Below are 20,712 nucleotides of genomic sequence, written 5' to 3' on the forward strand. Positions count from 1 at the left end.
GAGAACCATTTCTCCATGGAGTGACCCTGCCATTCCATTAATTGGTAACTGTTCTAGCAACCATATACAAAAGAGCTGAATGAATTGGGAAAGTTTGGACCAGAGCCATGGTGGTCAAAGTGTGACCCCTGGACCAGCAGCATCAGTATCACCTGAGAATTATCATGTTACACCCAAGACCTGCTGAATCTGGAACTCGGAGGGTGGGGCCCAGCAATCTATGTTTTAACAAGCCCTCTAGGTGATACTGATGTACATGCGAGTTTGAGAATCACTGGCCTAAGGAAAAGGAAGCTAAGGGGAAACATCCCAGCTTCCCTTGTGTTTTTGAAGGACTGTAATACAGAGAAGAGATAACTTAGTCCTCACCATAAGTTGTTGTGTACATCTCACAAGTTCTGATGAGTGGTAAAAACTGGCTGAATGGTGAGAGATTTGGGCTCAAAATTAGGAAAGAGCTTCATTTAGAGCTGGAAGTAACCAATTATGGAAAGGGCTGCCAGGTGAGGAAATGAGCGTCTTATCATCTGGATTATTCAAATGGATGCTGAATGACCATTTCCCAGGACTGCTGGTGAATGGCAAGGTGGATAAGGCATTCTTGAAAGACCATGAGTGACAGAACCAGAAAATCAGAATGTATTAATTGGGCAGATAGTTACTGAGAGCATATCCAAGGAAGACAGTTCTGAGGGCAGATGAAAGTCAGTGACATGTCTTGTCCTTATGACTTTGTAGCTCAAAGCTCACGCTCAGCTAGGCTGGCCCCATCATGAGTCCCAGTAAGACCCATTTGTCCCATATTCCTATCTTTATGTTACACTGCCTACTTGGAATGTCCTCTCTTAATCCAAATTCTATTTTCCAAAGCCCAACTCGAGTCATATCTTCTTAGTGAAACCTCTAAATTCCCTTCATACTTACTGTCAGTTGTACACACTGTTGGGTTTACATAAATTTGCAATTTAAGAGCAAAGATTATATCACATAGTTAGTGCCTTTCATTTCACTCTGTTCCACTGTACGCAATCAATCAATACTTGAGGAACAGTCAGTTCACTGGGAAGATTCTTCTGCTATATTCTTTCCACCTCTGTTGTCCACGATAATGAGAACATGAAGACCAGCTCCCTGATTAGGTGCAGACCAAGAACGTATATGGTACAGGTCCTACTGTTCACCTCACCACTTGCTTCCTGTCTACCCCCTGGCACATGGCAATGGACTAGCCCATGTCGCTTGATAAGAAAAGCTCCCCTTTTCCTTTTCCAGGGACTGAGGGCTGTTTCTATCATGTCCTCCATTCACACAAGCTCTGGATAGCCTGTTACAATCCAGATGCAGATGTATACATTAAAACTCTTATGACAAATCCAGTTATGATGTGTGCAGTGAAGCCAGTTTTCAGATTTTAATACTTCCTTTTTTTCTTTCTACTCTTGTCATATGCGCCATGCTTGAAAAACATCTTTTAAAAACCACATTTTCACATCTTAAGAACACAAAAAAAGTGTCAGATACTTTTTTCCCCTTTGCAGTCTTAGAACTTCAAAAACAGCCAAGAGGAAGTTTTATAAAATACGTAAAAATATGTGCTGAGAGCTGAGGTTTTATATGCCAAGAGTTAGACTGTAGTGAATTTTTACTGCAGTTAATATTAACTCCTAGGAAAAGAAAGCTTGCTGGAGACCCAGGCCCACTCTGTCATGGGAGGTATCACAACACTTTCTCGAAGATTATTCTTACATGTTTGAGAACCAACTCCTGGTTATCCACTGTTGGATTATCCAGAGTCCCCAACACCCGGTGCTTCTTTTCCTTCTTAATAAAGGCCTTTGGCTATTTCACAGCTCATTAGCACCTCTACCAGAAGGTAGGTGGTGACAGGGAGAAGAGGTGAAAGTAAAATCAGTAAATTTTACTGCTCGTTAGCAGCTCTTGTAAAAGATGTGGGACAAAGGGTTTGAAGCCATCATCATCCTCAGGATCATCGACAAGCATGTATGAAGTTCTCACGTGCAGGGTAGTAGCAAGCACACGCAGGCATACCGCTGTGGGTTTTTCGTTATTAATTACTTTCATTCTTTAAGTGCGTGAAATAATTAAGAGCTGTCTGGGTCACGAACACACGGAACTCACCTGTTTTTGCACCCCACTGAGTTGCCGAACCTTGATGACGAGGGAAGCAGTCCGACCCTTGTACTGAATAGTTCTAATAAACGTCCCTGCGTGGTCCACACTGAAGGGCTCTGACCAGCGCCAATTGCCCCAACCTTCAATACAGATGTGTAACAGCTGGAGAGAAAAACAATAATCGTCATAATGCCAAAAGTGCCAACAAAAATCTAGTCCTAAAATGAAAGTCTCATTGCTGGAAAACCTTCCTATTTGTAATATTTAGCATCTGTTTTCTTTCTAACCTGCATTATTCACCCACTTCCAGCTTATTCAACCAGGCTAAGAATAGCAAATATGCCACAGAGAGTCAATGTGGTTTTCCAGATCACATTTTAAACCTTCTTAAAAATAATTGTCCTATCAAATGGTAAAAGGCCTGTTGAACATTTGAGAAAAGACCATTTCATTCATCTGGAGGACAAGAAGGTTGAAATGTGAGATCAAAGAACATTGGTCTTGGCTGATAGTTTATTCCTTCTTACGGCTAGACAGTAATTAAAGCAAAATTTCATTTGTGGCATTATTTTTGACCCTAAATTGCCATTCCTTCTTTTTTTCTCTTGATAAAGAGCAAAACAGCAATTCGAGGATGCAGTTCATTCAATAGACTCTCTTTATGAGATCACATATATCGTATTAGAACTACCTTCGACAATTTGAATGTAGAAGAAAATGTCTTTGTTCTATTTTTTGCTAGCCACTTATTTATTGTAACGTTTACCAAATGAGTCTCCTGAGTCACATTCATATTTATTCACACAGTATTGCCACATGTAGTAATATTTAGATTTCTTTCATGATCATCAAATATTTTCTATTTCCACTCCTACTTCCTAAATGCACCGAAGAAAATCAGTTTAACTGAACAAGTATCCAAACAACATAATAATTACTGCTTTTTTAGGATATATGTTTTAAAGAAAATAAACAGCGTTCTATACAATTACTTAGAATAGACATTTTAGGTAGAACATTTATATAATATACAAATCACTATTTTCCTTCATATCATCTACAATTTTTTAAAAGAACAAACCAAAGGCTGATCATATGAAACATTTTCCCAATTAAAATAATGAATAAAACTATAAAAACATTGTATAAGAACTATCATAATAGGCCCTTAAAATAAATGCATTAAAAATTTACATGGGAATTGTCATAATAATAAAAGTCTTTTGATGGGAAGATTATTTTTCAGCTTTAGCATTAGAAGGAACCTTTAGAAAGTGCCTAAATTAAAACATTTCCCAAGGTCACTAGTCATCACAATATGGTTTTGGTGGAAAGTTAAGGGAGGGGCTTTTTTCGGTTTGTTTTAAAATACCTTAATGAAATATTTTTTTAAAAACCTCCTAACTCATCTCCCTGCTTTTCATGTGGCCCCACTCCAGTCCTTCCTCCATGCTACTGCCAGTGATCCTGTGAAATCCAAAAGCTACCATTCAGATGACTTCTAGAAAAGAGAGCTAAGAAACAGAAAGAAAGAAAGAAAGAAAGAAAGAAAAGAGAAGAAAAGAAAAGAAAAGAAAAGAAAAAAGAAAAGAAAAGAAAAGAAAAGAAAAGAAAAAAGAAAAGAAAAGAAAAGAAAAAATCCTGGACAGCAAGTACCTTTAGGGAAAATTTGGTCTTATATACACTCTACAACATAAAAGTACCAGAGTTATCTTTGATCTTTAAATATTAGTTACAGAGAAAAAAAAAGAAAAACAATAGTGGTGCTTGGAACCATTTCAGTTTTTTTGTAGCAGCAATTGGGAATAAAGCTCAGGGCACACACAAAACTAAAAGAAGTAGGAAAGTTGTTTTCTTTGGAGAGACTAGTAGCTGGAAATGACAAAAAAATAATGAGGCAAGGTACCGAAGGTCAAGCTCGGCTATATTTTTCCTGAAAATTCCACAGCCTCTGAAGAAGGGTTCAATGTACACAATGTAATTGGAATTGAGGAGTGTTCGCATTTGCATACGAGCTCAGCTTTAGGTAGCGGCTCCCTCTGTGTGTACCCAGCTTCAACTGACGGAGTGTCACCAAGGAATATGCTGTTGGGTTTCGCTTGGCAGCTCCATGTTCTCAAAATGTTGGCGTAGATATTTGCTTTGAATTATGAAAATCCAGATACGTCTGGATTTAGTTCACACAGAAAAGCTAGGTGGGAGAAAAACATAACACTTCTCCCCACATGCACCACTAGTAGAATATTTGTAATGTTTGGTCGACTGTTCAAAGCATCTAAAGAGCTATTCGATATATATCATTTCTTAGGGAAGGAATTGCATTTTGAAGAGAGAAAACCTACAGAAAGGACCTGAGAAGGCCCAGCACTCTTTCGGTCCTTCTTCCCATGGTGAGACTGCTTCGGGCACTAGACAGCAGTGCTGATACTCATGGACATCCACCGAGTGGGGAAGTTCTGTTCTGTTGAACCAAATGACTAAATTTCACAGCTCCAGGTACTGAACAGTCTCCATTTAAAAACAAATACTCATATATCTATTTTTTTTCCTATGCTGAAGGGTCTATAAAATCAGGCATAAAAATGTGAAATTCGTGTTAGACTACTTGACCCTAATGCGATTTCTCTCTGTCATTCCTCCGATAGATTTCTTTACTCGGGTACTATAAGGAATCTGATATGCTAGCCACTGTGGAGGAAGTAAGGAGGAAGAGCTGTGTCTTTTGTCCTGCAAGGGGCTTACAATCTTACAGGGAAAATAAAGCATGCATAAATAAATAAGAAGAGGCATTAGGAAAGATAAAACACGGTTCAGGAGTCTAGAGAAAGGAGGGCTTGTTCTAGGCTGTGGCGATCAGGAGAGCTTCGTGAAGCAGTTGGGGCTCAGAGTTACCATAGAATTTCAACTGGCAAAGATGACCATTCTTTTCTGGGCCTAAGTGACAAGGTGAGATGTGAAAGCCAGAAGGTATGCTTGGGGGCAAAGTTAATAGTCTTGAATGGCTGGAGAAAAGGGAACATGAAAAACAGGAGTGAGGGATAAGGTCAGACAGGGAGATCTAGGTCGTGGCCAGCACTGATTTACTAAGCGAGGAATTTGTGCTTTATTGAAGAATTAGCAGGTGGCCACTGAAGCCTTCTGTATAGGGGAGCTATGTGTTGGAAGGAGGGTAAGAGAGTGGTGTGTGGAAGAAGGAGGGCAACTGCAATAGTCAGGAGGAGAGGCAAGGTGGACCAGAAACCTGCAAACGTGGGAGAGATGAAGCAATGGCCTTAGCCAAAAATTTGCTATTCTTTGTTGCCTGGAGCCCCTGGTATTTTTATGTTCTCTTATCAACTTGGAAATTTTCTTTCCCTTTTCCCTATTAAGTTTCCCTTACTGACTCACTTCCTCTACCATCTTTTCTATTCAGGCTTTTCATTCTTTTTGGCCTACTTAGCTAGTGTCTAATACTTTCCATCGGGGGAAAAAAGTCAAAATAGGAACCACTCTTGTTTGAACTTCTCAATCGGAACTGAAACTAAGCAATAAGGCAGGTTGTACAGTGGCCACACTTGTTGGAAGGGCCCAAGGGGCTACATTTTCTTTTTTTCCAGCAGCCCCAACACCCCCCAGGGCAGCCAGACTAAATTCAGTTTTTCCACTGAAGATCTCAAATGGGAGCATATGCAGCTCTCTCTCATTTTTTTTCAATACAAAATAGAAGTTAAAACTGAATTACTGATCAGGGGGCTGGGGTCAGCTCTCAGGACCACCCACAGTCACCTCCAAAGGGAGAATTCCTGAATCAGTTACAGAGGAAAGAAAAAGAAGATGAAATCTAGGAAAACAGGGTACACCAAGGACGAGAAAGAAAAGGGGATGGCCACATTTTAAAAATTGTATCTTAAATATAAATGAAGGTACAAGATAGTGGTCTGTGAACTTTATTTCACTATTCATTCGAAAACTGTTATCAAGATGATTGCTACCCAAATAATCACAAATAAAAAAATCTGTCTTCAGATTCACTTACACTTTTGCATTTTATAATAATTTACTATACAGTAATATGTAATGTTCTAAGAAGAAACTGAAAATTGAAATAACTTCAAAACTCTTCCCAATCCATTATATTCTTGGTAGAAATTTTAGGTGTTCTAAAAAATTAACATTCAATCCAAGTGAAATAACTTATTAAATATATGTTAATATATTTAACAATATATATTAACAGTACATGTTAATATATATACATATATTAAAGGTTAAGCATCATGTGTATTTTTTAAACTTCTAAACTTATCACTATATCCCAAGAGCCTAGTCCATAGTAGGCATTCAATACATATTTGTTGAATAAATAAATGATTGAGGATTACTGAAAAATAACCTAAAGTAGACATAAAAATTTTTAGTGGGGATATCTGCACATAAAATATCATAAAATTCAGTATCAAATAAAAATATTTAGAAATAATTCCTATTTTTAAAACATTTTTCTTTTTGTCTCTCTATTTTTAAAATTTTAATTTCAGTGCGGTTAATAGACTGTGTTATAATCATTTCAGGTGTACAATACAGTCATTCAACAGTTACAGGTATTATTCAGGGCTTATCAAGATAAGTGTACTCTTAAAAACAATTCCAAGGTTTTTTTATATAATAATTTTTTATTATGTTATATTAGTCACCATACAGTACATCCCAAGTTTTTGATGGAAAGTTCCATGATTCATTACTTGCGTTATAACACCCAATGCACCATGCAATACGTGCCCTCCTTACTACCCATCACCGGCCTATCCCAGTCCCCCACCCCCCTCCCCTCTGAAGTCCTCAGTTTGTTTCCCAGAGTCCATAGTCTCTCGTGGTTCATTCCCCCTTCTGTTTACCCCCCCTTCCAAGTTTTTGAATGACCTTTCAATACAGGAGATGTGCTTTACATGGGTGATGATACCAGATTAAACTACAAATCAATGTAATCCCTCAGATCCATAATTCAGACACTGCAATAGTGATATTAAAGCATAAAGTAGATCTCAAATGATAGGATAGGCGAGCATTTTGAATGAAAATTAAGTTAAAATATTTTTTAAAATTCTTGTCTATCTAAAATAATATCTGGAAAGCTACAGATCAAATTACATAGATCAAAGTTTAACTGCTTGTTTGGAATGTGCAACAGAACTGATAGTACATGTCGTACCAATAAATTAACATAAAAATAAAATGAAATATGTTGCTCATTACTGTTTTTTCAAGGCAGTTAAATTTCAGGATGTTCAGAGCATCTGACGTAATGCTAAAAAACCAAGTGGAAAACTCTCTAGATAATGGCTAATGGCTGGTGTCACCCTGATTCAATACCGGAACTCTCAGAACCCTCTATATTCTTTTACATTTATTGATAGAACATAATCTCACGAGTAAGGAATGAGAAACATGGAAATAAATCATATTCACTTATTTTCTAGTGGATAACTTGGACTCTTTGATGCAGGGTAGTTTGGAAGAAAAAGGAGAAAGAGAAAGAAAGCTTTCCAAATCGATGGTCCAGGAGGTGGTATAACAGAGGCCCCTCCATCATCACACAAGCACTGGGTAGCTTGCTCTTCCACCAGTGGGACTGCTTGTAGGTTGTCCCTTACGACTAAATTCAATGAAGGCCGCAAATACTGTGCATTCAGCCTAAAACAACCCTTTATGAAAAAGGGAACCCTGGCACACTCACCACACATCCGTTAGAATGAAAACTGTAGCTGGAGGGTAGTCCTTGTCAAAAACCTGAGTTTCAGATACTGACTCATCAATTCTACATAGGAATTTCTCATAGGGTGATAATTATACATATGTGCAAAGATTTACCTAGATGTAAGCTTATTCCAGCATTGTTTTAATAATAAAAATTAGGCACTGCTAGGAAACCGATGAAATAAAAATATTGTAAAAACATTAAGGGCTATCATTTATTAGACACGTACTATGTGCTGAACATTGGTCCCAGTGATTTTTATAGATCTTCTCATTTATTCTTTAACACAATCTCACGAGGTAGGTACTCTTGTTCCATTTTACAGATGAAAAAGCAAACGGAGTCCCAGAGAGGCTGAGCCAGCTGCTCAGAGCCTCGGTGCTGGGAGGGCATGGGATAAGATCTGAACTCAGGTGTGCTTTCTCAGAGTAAGCGGTACCGAGTCTGGTGTGCTTAATCATACTTAGATTGTAGAATCCTCTCCAACTACTGAAGAAAATAATCACAGCATGAAAAAGCATTGAGAATATTAGCAGGAGATTAATAGGGAAAAAAGCACATTATAAAAAGATCTGTGCAGTATACATTCCATTTTTGTAAAATGAAGAAAAAGTAGTTGTGGCTGTTTCTAGGGGAGAAAATGGCTAGAAATGTGCCAGAATGCTAACAGTGGTTATCTTGGGGTTGTGTGTTTTAAGTATTCCTTTGTGTATGTGTTTGGTGTGCTTTTATGTAATTTCCAAATGTCGTACTATAAATATGTATTATTTTGCAATCAGATAAACATTAATGTTATTAAAAAGAAAAATGTCTAATAGAAAGCATACAGAGCCTGTATTTTAAGGGAAAAGAAATGACACATTTCTATTTTAGTAACTCAAATTCAGCTTCCTGCCTGAAGTCTCCCCCTCTGTCCTAGTCGGTGTCACAGCTTTCTCATTCGCACTGCTGGCGCTTTGCTAAAAGGGTGACACGATGGTCAGTTCATCTCTGTAGCCTTCGAGCTCCTTCTATAAGGTCTGGTTTGCTCTACTACTTACATGATCCTTGGAGCAGTTTAATGTAATTACTTGAGCTTTTTCCCCTAGGGCAATAGGTTTTTTTTTTTTTTCTTTCCAATATAGCAAATATTTTTAGGATCTACATCCATTAAATGTTTACCATAAGCCAACGAACTAAGCTACACATGGATACAGAGATGAACGAGACACATTACTTGCATTGGAAATTCTCACAACAGAGTGGGAGAAATAGATATTTAACAAGAAAAATTATGCTGCAAAATTTTATGAGAGGAAGGAAAAATTGTTGTAGGACTCCAGAGGTATTCTGTTTGGGGAGTTTGACCAGAGGACGTATTTAGTTACCCAAAGAAATAACATGAAAAAGCATGTTGAAATAGAGTAAATAACAGATATACAGGACTGTTGCTTCTGATAAACAAAAGCAGGAGACAGCCTAACTTGGAGTGGTTCTTCCTGCACAAAATTAATGTCTACAAAGCACACTGAGTGCAGTGCAAACAGGGACAGGTCCTAAAAGTAGCAAGCTATAGCTTAAAACCATTTTTGCAAACAAACAACTTCTTGTCCTACTTCTTGTCAATGTAATTTGGAAAATTAACTTTATAGTATGAACTCATCGGCTTACAATCCTCTACTAGCTTTGATCCTAACCCAAAGGGAACTACTGAATTCTGATCCTGGAAAGGAAAGAGTCATACTGGAACAAAAATCATCGTTTTAGGAAGCCAGGTCTTGCTCTTGCACAGCCAGAAGCATGTGCAGCTTCTTGGGGTGAGGAGACGGGAGGTTAGGAAGAGGACCTGCCCACGAGAGAGTCGTGCGGAAAGGGCTAAAGAGGCAGTGAATTCTTGGTCAGTAGCTGCCACTTCCCCTCCGGGCATCAGTCATCAGTAAACACCAGGGACCGGAGCCTTAGAGACACGGACAGAAAACAACTGGCAGTTTCTCAGGCTGTTTGATGTCCTGCTCTTTCTACATCTATACAGAGATGGTAACTCCCAGGGAGAAACAGACTGTGGCCATACTCCGCTGTATTTTATGAGAGGTCAGCACGAGACAAACATGACTGTGGAAGAAAGAGTCAGGAACAACAAAAACAGCTGCCAACAAGGGGAACTGTAGTTTTTCATAAAGTGTGACAGTTTGGGGTATCAGAGAAGCATGAAAAGATGCAGGAGAAGGTGTCGCCTTTGTATAGCTGAGAAATATTAGGACATGCCTGCTAGAAAATGGGAAATGAGAAAGGAACTGCCTTTGTCATTCGGCCCTGCAGCTGGCAAGGAGAATGACAACCTCATCATTCCTCAAGTGATAACGGAGTCTAGCCAAAGACAATCCATACATATAATCACTAACAAACACTGAAAATAAGCCATATGACCTCTGAGAAAATATTACAAAGCAAAGGGAAGAGAGTATCATCTTAAAAAGTGAGGGGAAGAGAGTAATTACCATAAACGCCCTGTTGCGGAATTCAGGAAAAGACTATCAGGAAAGTTTTTGGTCTTTAAACTGTGCAAAAATACATGATTTCTTTAAAACTGTAGAAAACCACTGAGAGGAAGGAACAGTCTGGCATAAATAGAAAACAGCCTGAGGTTAAAATAAATAGGTGATACAAAAAGGTAATTAGGTAAAACAATGAATACAGGAAAACCTAAAAAATGCGTTTGCAGAATAATGATTTACACTGATGGAAGTAGAGCTAGTATGAATAACTACTATGGAAAAGAAATTGAAAACCTTTAGAGTTAAAGACAAATATGTAAAGAAATAGGACAGAAAATGTCACAGGTATGAAAGAAGACATATACACAATAAATATAAAAAAAGAAATAATTCTATCATATCCTCCATCTAAAGGGCTCTATAGCTTTCAAACCATGCATTGCGTCCTTCCATCATATAGCTTATGGTAAATTATTTGAATTTCCATGGGTAAATAGGATGTTCAATGTCACACTTTCTAGCAAACATTAAGGCTTAATCCATGTTTCAACATATCTATGAGCAAATCATAGAATCTATCTGAAATTAGAAAAGATTTATATTTTACAAGTAATTCTATTTTTTTTTTAAAGATTTTATTTATTTATTTGACAGAGATAGAGACAGCCAGCGAGAGAGGGAACACAAGCAGGGGGAGTGGGAGAGGAAGAAGCAGGCTCATAGCAGAGGAGCCCGATGTGGGGCTCGATCCCATAATGCCGGGATCACGCCCTAAGCCGAAGGCAGGCGCTTAACCGCTGTGCCACCCAGGTGCCCCTACAAGTAATTCTAAACAGAAATCCAAATTCAAAAATTTATTTATGATTTTTCACCGTTCAGGCATCAGTCTCTGCTCAGTCTCTGGCTAAAAATTACATACTTAGAGAAAAAGAAGTTAAAAAAGAAGTAAGAGTAGGATGAATAATTGCGGTACTTCTGACATATACATTGTCTACTAAACAATGGGATGCTTCATGTGTATTCTTTGCTAAAAAATTACCTAAACCCAAATTATCTAAATTAGCAAAAAATATATACTTCAAAAATATTTTTGCAAGAAGATTTCATGAGCAAGTTCTCTTATATTAAAATATAATTTTATGCATAATTTTTGGGACATAAGATTCATAAAATCAGATATAAAGGCACATAGTAAAAAAAGTATGAAACGACATGTAGGTTTTAAAGAGATCATTTCAGCATTACACATATATTGTTTTCATGTTTCTGAAGAGTGTGGACTTCCCTATATTTAAATGATATGTGACTGAAAAGACATGATACTAATGGCTGCCTCACATCCAGAATTGTGTGAGTCTCTGAGACGGTTCACCCCGATAATAGCCACAAAGAGTTGAAAAGTGAAAATTCAGAAAAATGTGATATGTTTGTGTATGTGTGAATACAGAAAAGGATGGTTTGTCCATAAAATATGAAATAATTCCTATTTTCTTTTAAACTAATTAAGTAAAATAACAACTTCAATTGCTTAATTGAGTTGCACCAACAGCCAGGAGATTTTGGTGCTGTGTAGACACAGTCTTTTCACAGGATGATAGCTGATGGTCGCCATGCTCTTGGTTGGACCCAGCTCTTCAGTGGAAGAGAAAAGAGCATGTTGGATAGAAATAATAAAGAATAATTTAGGTGAGCTGAGAAATGGAAACCAACAAGATAAGAAACAAGAGATACTGTTTAACAGTCATTTAGGTTTGGAAAAATATTCTGCGTTTGTGAGCCGAACTCTCTTTGTTTGAAAATAAATTTTGACTAAATACAAATATAAACAATAGAGAAACCTAACCTAAAAAACTTTCTTTTAAATTGTTCTCAAATGTAACATTCATCATTCAGCAAAATTTACTTTAGTGTAAAATAGAAGACATGCCAACACGTGTCCTAAGAAAGGATAAAACAGTTTGATGCAATCTTTATTTTTAGTTATCATGGCAATTTAGACAATTATAATTGTTACCCCTAATTTTTAATTAGAAAAAAAAGAAGTCAACAGATGGATATAAAAGAAATCCAAAATTTTTATAGTTATTTATTTTCATTTAACTAAACTGCCTTGCCATACTAAGAAAACATTTTTGTAAAGGTTAAATAAAGTATTTCATGGCAACCGCTGCTTCTCAGTGCCTGTATAACAAGAAACATGAGCCAAAGTTGTGCAAGTTGGTTTTCTTTCCCAGTAAGGGAATGTGGTATCTAAGACCTTGTCCTAACTCATTTTATCCCCAAGTGTAAGTCAAGCAAGTCAAATATGAACTAATGCCTGAAGGGAAGTCCCTGACTCCAAAAGTATGGATTATTTCACATTTATCTTAAAATCTGCTCTCAGAGTTCTTAAAATTCACTAACTTGGCAAGTCAGGAATTATCATGAGAAATGAAATAATTTCATAACTATGAAGTCATCCAACATTCCATGCATCTGACACTCATTGGGCTTGGCCATGTCTTGGGCATTATTCTGACCTTTAGATAATAAGCTCTTCAATATCCTGTTCAGTATGGAAATAATTAAAAAGTACCACAGTATAATAGGTGTGCCATTGTCTTTAACAGGGTTAATGCTTTTGTTACAGACTTGTGCTAATAGGTTATGATTAGAGACAATCACATTATGTATGCTGAAATCTTTATAACATTGTTAATCAGTATTTCCCATTACTTAAAAATGGCAAAATACCACGCTTTAATGGTCCAGCTGCATTCCCTTTCTCCAAGTACTCTGTATGAAAATTCACATTTAAAACTAGTTCAGTAAAGGACCTTTATGTTTAGACACGAAGAATTCACATTTCCAGAGCACGGGCTTGTGAAAAGCCTTTGAGTGTCTTGTAAAAAGCTTAAGGAATCTTCAGTACATTTTCCTCCAGAGCTATATTTCAATATCTAAAATTTATTGCCAGAGGAGGGACAGAGAGACCATTAGCAGCACCAGCAGTCATTCCTCTGGGTGCTTCACAGCTGAAATAATCCCCAGTTGTTCTTTTTCATGCTGGCTTGTAGAAAACTCCAGAAATCAGCCCTGGGACTGAATAAAGTGCCCTATCACAATCCTATCTTTGCCATTTCTGGTCAAACTTTAAAAGTTTTAACTAGGTCATACTGCAAATCATTTTTACAAAGAAACTTTGAAAAATACAGGAAAAATAAAACTCAGCCCAAACCTCTGCCTCTCATTTAGAGTGAATGCATTTCCCAATAGAAAATGAAGAAATTCCTAATATGCTCTAGCTTCTAGATACTTACTAACGAAAAGTGTTAGGGCCCAATTTACCTCTATTGGTTACTTCACAAGGCCCTCTAAGCTTCCACAGAGAATGCAAATCTCATGGAATCTCTCACAAAACTGAAATATTTGAGAAAGAAAGGTGAAGGGACAGAGTCTACAGTCTACTGCCTTGCTCTTTCAATTACTGCCTAAAACTGAAATAAAGATGCAGTCAGTGGTGACCGGACAGTAGGTTCCGGGTACTCAAATGGAGTCAGTGTTTACAGAATATTTGGGATTAAAATCCTTGCCAGATGGTCCCAAGAAGTGTTTACCTCACTGTTGATTTTAGCTATCTGAATGTCAGCAACAGTAAAAAGAAGCTTGTTACTGCCACTGGGGAGCAAAGGCATACAATCCTTCCTCCCCACATGGAATTGCTAGTTGCAGACAGCTGTGCCCTACACAGCTAGGGTGATACTGGAGGCTTCTGGGAATCTACTTCCATGGTTAGAGAAGGAGATAATGTGTGGCAAAGTTAACTTGAAATGATTTACTTGAAATCGCTAATATTTGGTAACTATACAATGTACTTTTAGTTTATGACAAACAGTAAGATTTTTTTCACAGTTAAATTGGGAAGAGTTGGGGACGCTTGGCTGGCTCAGTTGGTAGAGCATGCAACTCTTGATCTCAGGGTCATGAGTTCGAGCCCCATGCATGGTATAGAGTTTACTGAAAAATTAAAAGAATAAATTGGGAAGAGTTGGACATGCACGTGGACCTGAAAGGTGCTCTCATTTGGAGAATACTGTCAGTTCCCTCCTGTAGTCATCTACTTTTGTCATAGTTTTCATTAGTGGCCATTGGGAGGTCAAAGGGGAGGAGGTGTGGGAGACCAGGAGCCACTCAATTAAAAGCCCAACTTCACTGACAGTATACAGAAGCATACATTCGGAGATCAGAGGACCTTATTTTGAAAAAGTTTGTAATTTTCATATTGTTAAAATAATTAAGCTTTTAAGTCTACGTTCTTGAGAAATGTCAGAAACATTGTAAGTAATGAAAACATTTATTTATTCAGTGAACATTTACCAAATGCCTTATATGAGCAGGCTACAGGATTAGATACTGTGGAAAATTCCTTTTTTTAAAGGCTCCTACTCTTTTTTTCTTTCTTTTTACTTTCAGCAAATACCCATTATGACCTCATATGCATTCACACTCATCCTTATTCTCTCTCTCTTATTTCAAAGTCAGAGGAACTTTTGTGGTAAGTTGCAAATGGCCACAAATTCTCTCAGCAACTCTCAGTGAGCGCTAATACCTAGTTCCTTATTCTTTGGATCTGGCCTAACCCTGTGACTTGCTCTGCCCAAGAGAAGGTGGCAGGAGATACTATGTGAGCTCTGAGCTTAGGCTCAACAGGCTTTGTAGTTTCTGCTCTGGCTTTCCTGTCTGGGCTAGTCTGCTGGGGCAGTCACATGGAAGAGAACCAAGAGTACCCTGGCCAACATCCTGCCAACTACCACATATGTAGGTGAGGCCATGTTGGACCACAAGCGAGCTGTGCAGATACCAGCAGAACTTCCTCCCACCCAGGGTCAATCCTTCTACCTATGATCTGGATTCCTTTCTCTTCCCCCCCTTCTAAGACTTTATGCCATTAATCATTTTCCCCTCTCTTCTGCATGTCAACCTTTGCTACTATTGCTTCCATATAAAACATGCCTACATTTCTTCCATTTAAAACCCTGGCTTGATCCTGCAGCTTTCTCTAGTTAACACCCAGTCAAGATAAAAAAAAAAAAATGCTGATTCTCTCCATTTCCTCACCTTCTGTTCACTTTCAACCCATTTCAATTTGGCTTCTATCCATATTTTGCCATGAAAAGACTTTCCTTAAGCCATTAATGACCTCTCAGTTGCCAAATACAATTCTTCAGTTCTTGTCTTATTCAATCTCTGTATGGCATCTGATAATTCTGCCCCTCTAGATATTCTCCTTTCTTGGCTTTTAGAACACCGCATGTCCTACTTTTCCTGTTATGTCTTAGTTTTCCTCATACCTCTTATCCCTTTCAGTGGATCCTGTTTCTTAGCCTAAGCCCTACATTCTACTATTATTCCTCATGGCAGCCCACTTCCAAGATCGCACCAGTGATCCCTGTCTTTTGTTATTTGTGCCTTTGCATAGTCCCCTCCCACGCTGAATAGGGCTGATCTGTGTAACCACTAGGATATCAAAGAAATGACAATGAATGACTTCTGAGCTTAGGTCATAAAAGACACTATGGCTTCTGTCTTGTTCTATCTTGGATCACTCGATCTGGGGAAGGCAGTGGCTATGTCATGAGAATACTCAACCAACTCTATGGAGAGATCCTTGTAGCAAAGAGCCAAGTCCTCCTGCCAAGAGCCATGTGAGTGAGCCATTTTGGAAATGGATCCTCCAGCCCAGTCAAGCCTTTAGATGACTACAGTTCCAGCTGATGTCTTGACTGCAGTCTTCTCAGAGACTCTGGGCTACAACTACCCAGTTCAACCACTCCCAAAATTCTTGGCTAATGAAATGGAGATAAAAAAAATGTTTGTTGTATTAGCTACTTGGGTTTTCGGGTAATTTATTAAACAGAAATATGTGACTAATATAGATTTTGTTATCTCCGAGTGGGGTGCTTACTATAACAAAAGCCTAAAAATGCAAGGGGCTTTGGAGTAGGCTGTTAGATTAAAAGGAGCCAGTACTTGCTAGTTTTCAACATTTCTAGGCTTCCAGATGGCAAATGATGCTAAAATCAAGAAATGGTTTCTAGGCAAAGATCAAATACAGGACATGGCCAGGAAAGCCGGTTTAGGGATGAAGCTAAGGAGAAAATCCTTTGTTAGTATCTCAGAAAGATCTAAACCGGTGTCTCAGGAAACTACTCAAACAATAAGGCTTCTAAGACTCTCAGCAGTGTGAGCAAATCCCAAAGCAGAGAAGGAATTATCTTGAAGAGATACGTGATTTTGCCCACTGCAGCAAACCTCAGTAAGATTAACAAGAGCCCCACAAAGTTGTTTAAAGAATTATATTGGCAGAAACACTGCCAATTTAGACTGAAAGAGACAAAGACAGTATAAGACGGTAAAGAGGCCTGTGATTCTTCAAAATTCTACCGATAAAAAGCAGGCTAAACAATGAAGTGCAAACAAAGGACACTTTTCATGAAAAAGGATGGATGACTCAGAGGCTTGAGCCAAGAGTCCAAAGCCATGAGCCATGGACAATTATTCCTGAGCAGGAGTATGAACGATTACTCATCGAGAAACTTCTGACACTTACCTGGTTGGATGTTAGAATTTTTATGGATCAGTAATTGATGGGTCTCCCTTTTTCTCCTTTTATGAATGGGAGTGTCTGCAGTAGCCATCCTGTGCCTGTACACCAATGCTGTACATTATTCTAACGTAAAAGGTAACTAACGAGGTCCTCTTCTCTTAGCCATGCCTCCTTGGGCATTCTGATCTATTCCTACTGCTACCTAGGCACTGATGATAGACCCAATTTTTACCTCTTAGGCCAGACTATTCTTTTGATATTCTGACTCTTCCATTCAATTCACCTCCCCTACATGGCCAAGTGGATGTCTGGTTAGAAAGGAAAAAAGGAAGGAAAGGAACCTTTGATAATAGAGAGCTGAGTTCTTCACTAGGCCCTTTATAAATGTTATTACATGGGACAGTCACAAAAATCTCTTGATTTTGCAGAAGCAGCAGCTAAGGCTCCAAGGAATTAAGAAACTTTTCCAATCTTACATAGCTAACAAGGCTTAGGAGTGAAACTTAAGCATTTATGGCTTCAAATCTGTTTTTTCTAATATATCATCCTTTCTGCCCTCCCAAATAACCCAAAACTCAATGTGTCCAAAACAGATTTTAGAATTACACTGTTGTGCTCTCATATCGCATTCCATCCTCTGTCCCTAAACCACCATCAGTTCCCTGTCTTGGGCCAACAGCAACACTGCCAACTTGTCCCCTAAGTCTGAAACCTCAGAGTCAAACTAGGCCCTTCTCTTTCATGACCAGCAACCAAATCCTGGTGATTGTAACTCCCAAATAGCTTCCAAACAGATCACTTCCAGTGTAAACCTTCTCTTCTAGCCTCCTTGATACCCAAAGAGAAGTTCATAGGATTCCAATGGTTTCTCCTACAGTTTCCCTCCAGCTAATCCTCAAGATTTCCTCTTTCTCTTTGTTTTTTAGTAGTTTCATCATGAGGTGCTTGAGTATGAGTTTCTTTGAAATGTCTGTTTGGAGTTTTCTGAGCTTCTTGGGTCCGCAAATTTCTATCTTTCAAAAACTTGGGAAGTTCTTTGGGCTTATTTAATTTTTTTGGCCCCACTATCTCACTCTCCTCTCATTCTTGGATTGCAATTACTCATATATTAGACCTTTTGAAATTGTCCCACAGGTCTCTGCAGTTCGATTCATTTTTTTTGAATCTTTTTCTCTCGCTCTCCTTCAGACCGGATGATTCCTACTGATCTATCTTCAAGTGTACTGACTTTTTTTCTCTGTCATGTTGTATTATATTTCTATCACTGAACGACAAATTGCCACAAATTTAGCAGCTTAAAAGAACACACATTTACCATCACTCTGTCTGTGGGTCAGGAGTCCAAGCAGGGAAGAATCCGCTTCCAAGTACACTCAGGTTGTTGGGAGAATGTATTCCCCCGTGGCTATAGGCTGAGGGCTCTGACTTACTACTGACTGGGACTGGCAGCCACCTGCAGGTCCTGGAGGCTTCCCGCAGCTCCCTGTCTCACGGCCTTCTTTGTAGGCATGCACAACATGACAGTCTGCTTCTTCAAGGCCAGCAGGAGCACATGTGTCTCTCTCCTTCCTCACAAAAGGGTTTTATCTGATTCAGTGAGGTTCGCAAAATATTCTCCCTTTTGATTAATTAAAAATCAATTAATTTGGGACCTTAATTACATCTGTAAAATACCTTCCCCTTTGTTATAGTTGCTTTAAAGTATATGGTCATTCTAACCTCTAGGTCATCTTGGCGTTGACATCTGTTAATTATCTTTCTCTTAAAACTGAACTACTTTTTTTTTTTTTTTTAGATTCTTGAGATTTGTTGAATAAGGACACTGTCAAGGTTTTATCGTGGAAACTCTGGATTTTCTTATAATTCCTCCAGAGTGTTAATGTTTTTGATTTAACAAGTACCCAATTTGTTTAGACTCAAATGGAAAACTCTCACACCTGGGAGAGTGGCCGCTCTGCTTCATTCAGTTCTTTAAGCCTTGCGTACAGGCTGCTGCCAGTTTTCTCCATCTCCTCCAGACTGTCTTTTCAACTACACCACAGGGATCTTCCCAGGATGCAACTGGGATTCTGCGACCCCTCTACTTAAAGTCCTTCCATAGGCAAAACTCGCCCATCACATACAGGTGTATGTCCTCAAACGGACTGCCAGGCTTTTCAGAACACAACTCCTCTGAACAGTGGTGTGCTGGAGCCGGCTCATACTCATTTGTGAAAAAGAACTGCTGAACATTGAGAAACTTTGCGAACTGGTTGTTACATCATTGGTAGCTTGAGATCAGCTATGGTGGGAGTATTCACACCATTAAAATTAGCCAGCCCTACATATCAGGGCTTCCCCATCACCGGCCAAGAGCCAGTTACCAATGTACATCTCTTCAGCGGGGCACACAATTTTAATGCCTGAGTCATTTTGAACAAAATCTGAATTCCCTTGAACATGCCAGGCTACAAATATCTATCTATCTATCTATCTATCTGTCTGTCTGTCTGTCTATCTATCTCCCTGGTTCTGCCTCATGGGATTCCTCCACTACTGTTCACTAGGCCAACTTCTATTCACCCTTCAAACCCAGCCTCTGTGGAAAGCCAACTTTGACCTCTTCAAGTACATAGTTTCTCCTGCCGTTGTGTTACCACTGCCTCAAGACAGCATTAAAGCTGCTTAGCGAAGCACACGACAACTCCTACCTACCTTCTCGTCCTGCGGTTTCACACATGTCCTCTCTACTGTAGTCAGATCGGTCAAGTCGTCCTACTAGGGCCACGCTGTGTCCTGCCTCTGCAGCTTTCACACATGCTGATTCCTTTACCTGGAACACCACCACCACCACCCTCACTTCACCGGCCTCTTACTTAAACATATCCCTTCTACTGGCAAGCCTTGCCAGATTCCCATCCTCATGTTCGATTTGGAAACATTTTCTTTGAACTCCCATCAAGACCTTGTCCATATCCAGAAGCAATGGACTGTACTTCCTGATTCTCTCACTTTCCTTCCTTATGGTTAGTATTTTAATTCAGTTACCCATCATTTCCCCCAGTCTTGAATTACTGCAATAATGTCCTGACAGATACTGATCATGTCCATAAAAATCTGTTTACTTTTCTGACTTCCTCATTAGACAGTAAGTTCTTTACAAAAAATGAACATATTTAATTACACACAAGAGGTCACAATAAATTAACATTTATGGATTAGAACTGAATGGGAGGTTGGGAGACTAAATCAGCAGCAAGGGGAAATAATGGCAGACAGGAGGGCTTGTGAGTGACTGAGTCAGGCCTGGGATGCCAGATAATTTGGATAGTTAATAGATGATGGGGAGGCTATGAAGGTTTTTGGAGATGAAACGGTAATAATTAAAAGCATTAATCAGGGAAGTTCCTTGAGATATAGTCTGCAAGACAGACTGGCATGTGGCAAAGTGGTAACTAAGAGAATATTTGAGAGAAACTGGCAATCGTTCATAGGAGAATCAAGATAACCGTTACTGGTAAGTCACTGCACTTGCCACTCTTCCAGTTAGTGTTTGAAATTCCTCTTAGTCTGTGTATAAATTTTTTCAGGGATTTTACTTAATTTCTTTCTGCCTTAAAAATCTATATCCTTATTTTAAAAAGTTGAGACCTATATAAAAATGTGATAAAGTGGAAAAATATCATCTTAATCTACCACTCGGATGTAACCACTGGCAACATTTTGATATTATCTCCTTTCAGCATTTTCTTTTGTTTCTTTTTTTTTTTTTTTAAAGATTTTATTTATTTATTTGACAGAGATAG

General features: G+C 38.6%; 1 protein-coding gene across 7 annotated transcripts in view; it reads right to left on the minus strand.

Annotated features, from left to right (window-relative positions):
* VPS13B (vacuolar protein sorting 13 homolog B) overlaps positions 1-20,712 on the minus strand; it is a 760,370-nt gene that overhangs the window by 58,824 nt on the left and 680,834 nt on the right. For all 7 annotated transcript variants that reach the window (XM_087864704.1, XM_087864702.1, XM_087864703.1 and 4 more), the window contains one exon: positions 2,140-2,295. In XM_087864704.1, the coding sequence (XP_087720830.1) occupies positions 2,140-2,295 (156 nt within the window). The remainder of the gene's footprint in view (positions 1-2,139; positions 2,296-20,712) is intronic.

Source organism: Ursus americanus, chromosome 9 (assembly GCF_024610735.1).
Source record: "Ursus americanus isolate L20-20 chromosome 9, mUrsAme1.1.p, whole genome shotgun sequence".
In the NCBI taxonomy this organism is placed as follows: domain Eukaryota; kingdom Metazoa; phylum Chordata; class Mammalia; order Carnivora; family Ursidae; genus Ursus; species Ursus americanus.